The sequence below is a fragment of the Carcharodon carcharias genome, chromosome 7 (genome assembly GCF_017639515.1).
Source record: "Carcharodon carcharias isolate sCarCar2 chromosome 7, sCarCar2.pri, whole genome shotgun sequence".
NCBI classification, from domain to species: domain Eukaryota; kingdom Metazoa; phylum Chordata; class Chondrichthyes; order Lamniformes; family Lamnidae; genus Carcharodon; species Carcharodon carcharias.
The window spans coordinates 156,803,721-156,813,009 of NC_054473.1; the positions used below are offsets into that span (position 1 = coordinate 156,803,721).

At 43.2% G+C, this 9,289-nt stretch overlaps 1 protein-coding gene across 1 annotated transcript; it reads right to left on the reverse strand.

Annotated features, from left to right (window-relative positions):
• Positions 1–221: 221 nt before the first annotated feature.
• Positions 222–9,063, reverse strand: LOC121280229 (thyrotropin-releasing hormone receptor-like). Its single transcript, XM_041192001.1, has 2 exons — positions 8,266–9,063; positions 222–1,382 (listed from the first exon to the last, which is right to left on the reverse strand). The coding sequence occupies exons 1-2, from the start codon at positions 9,061–9,063 to the stop codon at positions 960–962; spliced, it is 1,221 nt and encodes a 406-aa protein (XP_041047935.1). The 3' UTR covers positions 222–959.
• Between the last annotated feature and the right edge of the window lie 226 nt (positions 9,064–9,289).

Sequence of the window (9,289 nt, forward strand, 5' to 3'; positions counted from 1 at the left end):
ACAGCTACTAGTGCCATCACCCACCCACATGCCCCCGTCAGACCTTCTGACCCCACCAAGAGCTGCATCTGCAAGGCCCAAAATTAATGTTCCAAAATGAGTGAGCTCCTGGTGGAGGAACCTACAGCTAAGCCTCAAATATTGAAATGAGACCTGAGGCCCTTGGAGATGGACATTAGACATTTCGGTTTAAGGTGCAACTACATGAGTGAAGTTAACACCAAAAACCCTGTGTCCAGGCCCATCCCACACATTTCACTGGGCCCGCCTGGGTCAAAGCTACTGCCTGCATCAAAGGAGGTGTAACCAGGCATGGGGGACTTTCAAGTTTGGATATCCTCCATCCTGGCCTGATAATCCTCCAGCGAGCCAGAGCACCGAGTAGGAAGATGTGTAAGAGCTTACAGGACAGTGGAATTGACCAACAGGAAAATGGATGCAACCTGGACTCCCAGAGAATCAGAACCAGTTTTTTGAGTTAGCCCCTTTCTTAAAGGAGTTCATTGGGAACATATACCTGTTTTTGGGCAGCACTCCCTCCTATTCTGAAAGCAGCGGGCTTCCACTGGAATTATTACCTTCACCAACTTATACAGTCCTGAGATGTGCCCCTAATGGCTCAGATACCTGACAAGATATTTTAATAGGAGCCCAGAATGACTAGCAGGATCAGGAGCAGAGGGTTCCCATTGGCCGATACTGGAAACAAAGGGTTGCAGATTTTCAGGGCCAAGGTTGTTATGGCTTCAGCAGAGCACTGCAATACCACTCAGGAATGGAAATTGTGTCGGATGATTTGTAATTAAGGAGAACAGTCCCAGTGGTATGCTGAATATGCTTTCATGGGCATTACTTATGTTGTCTAAATATTCTATGTACTCCTCGATTGATAGCCAGAGAAAGTTTCTCTATTTTACTGTTCTACTTTGATTCAAACCATCTTAAATAAAGATCTTATTTTAAACAACACTAAAGTACATCTGGCCTTTTGCCGTGGATTTACTTTCTTCCATTTTAATGTTGGTGGCTTCCTCCTGCAGAGTCTGCTTTTCACCTTGTTGCTTGCCATTAACTTCAGGGCTCCTGGTGATTGGAGCCCGCACCACGCTGTAGTTAAGAGGAGTTGTGTACATGGGACGCTTCTGAGTATCATCCTGGCTACAATTACACAGTCTTTTGAAAGCAGATCTGAATTTCTGGGACATTAGATTATAAATTACAGGATTGATAGCACTGTTGGCATACACACACAGTCTGCAGAATAAAAGGAACCAGGCATTCTCATATTGTTTGTCTATGAAGGAATTGACCACTACTATTGTTCTGTAAGGCATCCAGAGTAAAGCAAACAGAATAACCACCACTGCCAGCATCTTAGTGACCTGTAGGGAATCAAATCCAGACATTGTGTTGAGCCATTTTAGGTTTTCTTGAATAAAATGCATTTTCCTTCAAGAATATAGTTTCTTGCAAATCTTAAGATTATTGTAAAACATTTTGGTGACAAATAACATTAATTTCCTTTGATAATAAACTGTTGCAATTTGGAGATTTGGATGTACTTCCTGCCTCCACCTTGATTAAGTGCAGGGCAGGAAAGCCTGTGGACAAGCTTCCAGTCTTGCTGCCAATTGAGGCCCTTGGGTAGGCAAGTAATGGCCACTTTAGTGCCTCATCCCACTACCTCCGTTATTAACCCTGCAGCAGGCAGGTCTATTGCCATGTGGTGTGCACGACAATTAAACCTGTGCAGGCTATTGACATCTCTTGATGGATGCAACCCTCCTTCAAATGCACTCAGTGCCTAATTGAGGGACCTAGCATCGGGAAGAGGTGGGGGACATGGGTGCCCACTGATAACCATACCCCTGCCATTGCTGCCAATCCCCCCTTACCTCCCCACCCACTATTACTTACCTGTGGCTTGAGTTACTCCACGGTCCTGGGCCCCCAGTGGGTGTCTTTCCTGCAGCAGCCACTGCCACTGCTGTGGTGCAGCTACACAAAAGAGCTGTGGGCCTCTGATTAGCCGGCAGCTTTCAGTAGGCCGATCCACTGTCCCCAGGGTCCTAATTCCAGCGAAACCCCTGCCACTGGCCTCCCCACTGGCTGATTGGCTCGTGGTTCAGTGGGCTTTCCACAAAGGTGGCAACGCATGTCTCTCACTGGCTCCCCAACCAGCAGGCAATACCCCCATCACCTCCACAAGTTTCCACCCCACATTTTTAATGAATTTTTTCCTCTTCTATTTTCTGCCATATCTCAAGACAAATGTGATCTCAGCCTAAGAAAGCAAGCAAGTGGCCTCCTCTCAGGCTTTCAGCAGTGGCACTTTGCATAAAGATACTAGCTGGAGTGCAAGAATTACCCAAACCGCTATCCTCCTGATATATAGCCAGAATAATACAACATAAGTTCTAGGTTTTCTGAAGCATTGGTTCAACTACACTTCGGGTACGGTGTACAATCCTGGTCAGTGTACTACAATGGGACATCAAGGGAGAAAGATCTGTTCATGTAACACTGTCTACTCCCTGTAAATCAACATAAGTGTTGTTGCAAATATCTAGTTCATGGTTTGTGTGCTTTAGCATATAATTTTTAGTTTTAGGAATTAAAAATTAACTGTAGCAAATGGGATAAATGCAATTAAAGCAAGCTTGGAGTCTATTACACTTAAAGGGTTGGGGCTTTGCTGACTTAGGAGGTTAACAGCTAGAACACAAAGTTCATAAAACAGGAGGTTGGCTTACTTAGCCAAAGAACTAGAGATATGATGTCTGTAAAGCTTGCAGTAAGAGCATTCCAGTGAGATCTTTTTGTTTTGGGAGTTAGAACCAAACTAGTTTAAAAGCATTTAGTGAACTCTGAAAAGTTGTAAAATCTATTTACTTCATCAAGTCAAAGAAGAAATTGTAAGCGAGGGATAATTAATCTAAAGGTCAGTTTGAGGAAATCACAGAACAGGCTATGTCATTATGAAGATGGGTGAAGCCTTGGAAGGTTCTCTGGTTTCAATTTATCTGGGTGTTTTCTTGGGAAATTTAGTTGCAGTTTGGACCTCATACAGTTTGCAGCTCACTGAGAGAAGATAGCCAAAGTAAATGACAGTTATATAGATCTGCACTGTAAGGAAATTAAAAAAGGAATTCATCATTGACCAAATGGAATACAAGTGAGGCTTAATCTCCATTTGAATTTTGTGAGGGAACTGAAGCTAGAAAATTGCCTAGCTTGAAACTGGTGGAAGAATCTACAATGGTCCCCACAGTGTCTTGTGGCAAAAGAAAGTAACCACCAGATTAGCTTGGAAGCATCGGAAAAGTAACCAAAACAATGCACTGAAGCATCCACATTCAAGATAGTAAATGAAGGTTTTGCCCCTGAGAATAGCTGGTGCTGAGGAGAATTCTCCAGAGACTATGGCAGATTTATGGTTGTTCCCCGTTGAAGTGAATAACTTTCAAGGTATCGCAACATATAAGCGAATTTTTGAGGGAAGTAAGAAGTGAATCTAAGGGTCTAGAATATGTGGCTATAATCTATAGTGTTAACTTAATCATGTTTGCTTTGTTTAATTTGTTCTTTTTACAATAAAGTTTGTGTTTTGGTTAAAAAAAAAGTGAAATCTCGCAGCATAGTTCTATAGGTTAAAATGAGGTGTTCGTATTTCTCTTTAAATGTTAATGGCCCCTAAGTGAATCTTAACAGTCTGCATGAAGTGGCAATATGCAAACAAATTCCTCCCCCAGGCTGATTTTAGAGATGATACAGAGAAAAGCAATAAACTAAAAATGGGGATGGGGCACCTAAGATTCCAGGATAAACTAAAGAAACTGGAAAAAAGGTTCAGGAGAGAACTAAACTCCAACGAATCCTTTGCAATTCTGTAACAAATCCTTTGTAATTCTGGAGACATGAACTCCAACTCAGAAGAGGGGTGAGCAGACAGTTTTGACTTAATTACTTTATACAGAGAAGCATAAAATGTATCAAATTTAGCCTGTTGCAAAAAGGCATGATTTGTGTTTCAGGTCCATTCAATCTTGAAACAAATATGAATGGGGTATCAGATTGCATCTCCCAATATCCTTCAAGCCTGGCTCCTGAGCGCCACCTATGGAAACTCTAACTCATTCAGAACTCCACTGCTTACATCCTCATCCATATAAAGACTTACTCCCAATTTTCCTAATCTAGAGTAGCCTCCTTTGTGTCAGTATGGTAGCACTGTCAATATTTCATCTGCCTCTTCTTATGGAAGTAAAGGTCCCATTGCCAAACTGGAAGGACAGGGGAGTTTCCTGGCTGGCATTTATCCACCAATCACTACCACCATTACAAATAAACTCTCATTTGAATGTGGCACTTTATGTTAAATTATTTTTGAAGGCTAGCTACAATTATTATATAAACATTACAGGAAAAAACATACATAACAAATTACATAGCAAGATTCTAAAAACAGCAATGAGATAGATGGAAATGTCAACCTGATTTTGGTGGCATTGGTTGAGGGATAAATGTTCTCCATGAACCTGGGAGAACTCTGCTGCCCTCCTTTGAAAAGTGCTATAGGATCCTTTGCCATAGAGGCTGACAGGGCCTCATTTCATGTCTCCTCTAGTATTTCAGTGAAATGAGGAACTTAAGAAAATTAGTATTATTAAAGAAATAGTCGTTTGGTAGTACAGAACTTCAGTATTGCTGAAAAAATACATTTTTTGTCAAAACTTTTCATCTTGCACTCATCAGGACAATTCATAAAAAATGCCAATGCCAAGGGAAAGAACAATGTATACTATATGAGAAAAGAGGGCTGATTGGTTGGCAAGTGGACTCTGATTGGTAGAGGCATTGCCATTGCTGACAACCAATTTAAGATTGTCAGTCAGGTTCGCAGTGTGGCGCATTTGCATGTGCTGGAAGCTACACCTATTAATACACAGGGCCCTGTTCTTTGCAGATGGAAAGAACAAAATAAGTGACAGCCATTCATTGGTTCATTCCCTAGGGCAATGTCTTGTCCAATCAGAGTCAAGCTGCCTGGTTTAAATTTCAAACAATGCTTGGCAGTTAACTATCAGTCACCATCAACTGGTGCATTCTCCATGGCAACACCTCTACCAATCAGAGTCCACTTTCCAACAACTCAGCACTCTCTTATACAGTATAAATTGCTGTTTCCCTGACATTGGCATTTTCTTGTGAATTGTCCTGATGAGTGCAAGACAAAAAGCTTCAACAAACATTGTCTCTTTTCTTCAGCAAAGAAATAGTACCAAAGACATTAATGGGACTAAAAATTAACAGATGCCTTGGGTCTCACTGCCTCTATTCTAGGGTTCCAAAAGAGGTACCTGCAGAGATGGTGGATGCATTGGTTTTGATCTTCCCTAAATTCTAGTCCCAATGGATTGAAAGAAAGCAAAGATAATCCCACTGTTCAAGAAAGGAAGTAGAGAGAAACAGGGAACTGTAGGCCAGTTAGCCTGACATCAGTAGATGGGAAAATGCTAGAACCTATTGTTATAGGAGTGTTATAGGGCTGACGGAGACCATAGAGATATTAAGGATTTAAAAACACAGGCTAGAATCTTCCATTCAGCGTGCGGGGACGGGGGTGGGGGTGGGGGTGGGGGTGGGGGTGGGGGCGGGGGTGGGGGCGGGCCCGGCATGCCAACGTGTAAAATGACGTGCGGTGACATCAGGCGTGCGTCCCGACGTCACTGCGTGTCATTTGTTCTTCAGTTTGGCGGGCACACACCAGGGTAGGCTGCGCTCCCACAAAACTGTCAAAGGCCTGTTAAGGCCATTAATTAACTAATTAAAGTGATTGTCAGGCTGCCCGTCCGACCTTAAGGTTAGCGAGCAGGCGAGGAACCCAGGTTGAGGTTTCATGAAGTGTTTACTCATTAAATAAAATCTGTTATGAAAATTCATAAACATGTCCCAGCTCATGTGTCATGAGTAATTTTATTTTTCCTTTTTTTCCAATGTTTTATTATTAAATTAATCTGCCTGAGGCAACTCCGTGCCTCAGGGAGATTCCTGTGCTATTTTGCGCACATGCGCGAAAATGCACAGGCCCCGACTCTCCCTCCTCCTCCCCGCCCGCACAGGTAGTGCTGAGCGCTTCCGGGTGCACATCATGCTGGGTGGGCCTTAATTGGTCCACCCACGTAAAATGGGAGCGTGCAGCCGATCGCAGGTGGCGATCAGCTCCGTGGCCGCCTGCGTCCACTCCTGACCAGCCCGTCCAATGGGGATAAAACTCCCCCCATGAGTATTTTAAAATCAAGGTGTTGCATACCCGGGCCCAATATAGGTCAACAAGCACATGGGTGGTGGGTGAATGGGTCTTGGTGCAAATTAGGACATAGGCAGCACAGTTTTAGATGATTTCAGATTTACAGAGGATAGAATGTGCTGCCCAGGAATGCATTGGAATAGTCAGATCTAGAGGTACCAAAGGCATGAATGAGGGTTTCAGCAGCAGATGAGCTAATCCTGAGTGAGGCAGAAGTGGAGATGGGTGATGTTACAGGGGTGGAAATAGGCAGTTTTAGTGATGGCAATGATTAATAATCAGAAGCCCATCTAGGGTATCAAATATAACACTAAGTTTGCAAACAGTCTGATTCGGCCTCAGACAGTTCCCATGGAAAGGGAAGGAGTCAATGGCTAGGGAACAGAGATGGTGGAGCAGACCAAAGACAAAGGTTTCTGCATTCCCAATATTTAGTTAGAGGAAATTTCTGTTCATTGAACTATTGGAAGTTGGACAAGCAGTGTGACAATTTAGAGACAATGGGAGGATCCAAAGAGGTGATAGTGAGGTGGAGCTGGATGACGATTTCAGAGTACATGTGGAAAATGACATTGTGTTTTTGGATGATGTCACCAAGGTGCTAGGGTAGTTGGGACCATTAGGAGAAGGCAGTGGAGCAGGAGAGGCAGCTGAATGGAAGGTCTTGATATCTGTGACAAAAAGTCCAAGAGGTATTCACACTTGTTTTTGAAATTAAGGGTGGAAGAGGAATGGGAAGGTTATTTAGGGAGATGGCTTGTAGTGAAAAAGAGGAGCTAGCAGTTACATTTGCACCCCTGCGTGATGTTTGAATAGTAAGCAGTTTCAGTGATGGAGACCAGGATCCAATAATGCTGTATGTGATCCAGCCAGATCTGGCAAAGGGTGGTTAAACTAGTTTCTCTGCCAAAGGTATTCAGACATGATGGGCTGAATGGCCTCCTTCTGCAACGTAACAACTCTGATTCTCCAATCTGCATCCCTATACTTAAGAGAACAGAAGTAAGGTGGGACGGGGGTGGTGGGGGGTGGGGGGAGGTGAGGTAACTGGGGGAATGACTAGGGTGAGTGTAATAGTTTTAATAAGATCAAAGGTGGTGGAGAGGGTGTGATTTAGCAGATCAATAGCTGCAGAAATGACTTGTGGGCCAAAGGCTAGAGAGCTAAGAATTGGAAAATGCAGTGGTAAGTAACTTAAAGAAGTGGGGTTGGGAGGGGAAAGAGAATATGGGTGGAAAGTAATATATGGAACTGATCAGAGCTTACCTTATCAGTGATAGTTACAATGGGAATAACAAGAGCACATGAGATGGAAAGATTGAGGAGGTAGATATGAATGTTGGGAGGGAGAGTAAATATGTAGGGCAGGACTTATTTAGGGAATGAGAGTAGTGAGCTCAGAGAAAAGAGAGCAAGAAGAGTTTCAATAGAGGTTGAAATCACCAAAGATGAGAGGCTGTCTAGTGCAGAGGCTGAGGAAGGAAAGCAGAGAGATACCTCAGAGAAAAACAATGCGATACTTAGGTGTTAAAAAAATGAGGATCTTGAGGGGTGGTACAAAGAGAGATGATCATATGAGGAGAAATTGCCAGAGGTCAAGGTGTGATTTAGAAATAAGGGCTGCGCCATCACCATTGGCAGTTTGAGTGAGACATGTAGTGGAAAGTATACCCAGGCAAAGCAGCTTCATTAAGGGAAGATGTTCCTTATTGCATTCCTTGTAAAAGGTCGAAAATCCCTATATAATGGTTCCATGAGCTGCTCTTTATTTCTCTTCTCATTTTCCACTGAACTTCTGATTTTTTTTCTTCACTTTGGATCCAGTCTACTTTCAGCTGTCTCCCTTCTTCATTAAAATGGTTACCACAAAACCCATAGAATTTCATTTAGCTTTTCCAGACTAATAGTAAAATCCAAAACTGTGTCCTGTCAATTTCTCCAGAATACAACATTACCTGTTTCCTGGATGAGATGGCCCCCTTGTTTGTCCGGCTGGAAGACTGTGGACAGTTACTTTCTGTCCCAGGGCGCTCCTTCCAATGCTCCGTTCCTGTCTCAACTTGGGCTGGAATTGGACTGAGGAAAAGGACCCGCCCAATCAGACCATACAGCACTGTGGCCACAATCAGGGGAATCACATAGAAGATGGTAAAATCAATGAAGTAGATGGGCAAGTATAGATTCCTGGAGACTTTGTAGCCGCACTCAGCATTCTGCCTGCTATTGATGTTGATATCCACCAAGAAAAACCACAACATGCAATAGAAGGAGGTAATTACCCATAGAAATGCTAGGATTTTCTTAGCTCTGGAGACAGTGCACATGGACTGGGCTTTTATTGGATGGCAGATGGCGATGTATCTTTCCACAGTGAATGCTGTGATGGAACATGATGATGCATTAATGCCCAAGTATTGTAGGTAGGTAATACCCAGGCAGCCTGCATGGCCATAGATCCATTCCTCGATCAGACTGTCAGAAATATTGGGTAACCCTGCAGCCACCAGGACCATCAGATCAGCCACAGCGAGACTGACTAGGTAACAGTTGGTTGGGGTTCTCATGTGTCTGGCAGTCAGAACCACCAGGACCACCATAATATTCCCGATGATTCCAGTTCCACAAATGGCCAATACCAGCAGCACTGAGGCAGCCTTGTACTCTACGGATTTGTAAATCAAGTCTGTTCCAGCAGATGCTGAATTTGCCAGGGAGATATTAGTGGGAGTCAGAAATCTACTCACGTTTTTCATAGTGGAAAAGAAAGTCTTTCTTTCTCAAGGTTAAGAGGAGATAAAGGGTTTGTCTTGGATGATGATGTTTCTGTGGCCCCACTGAGTACTTATGTGCTGAAAAATAAACAGTTCCCATTATTTATACTCAATATATTCTACTGAAGACTACATTATTAACATACACACACCATACCAAAACTGTTCACTTACTTAGCACAAACAATACAGACTGGCTACGTAACCC

Coding starts and splice junctions, on each gene's coding strand:
- LOC121280229 (XM_041192001.1), bottom strand. CDS start 9,063: ATGAAAAACGTGAGTAGATTTCTGACTCCCACTAATATCTCCCTGGCA. Junction 1,383..8,265: donor CCATCTCATCCAGGAAACAG/GTAATGTTGTAT, acceptor GATTCCCTACAG/GTCACTAAGATGCTGGCAGT.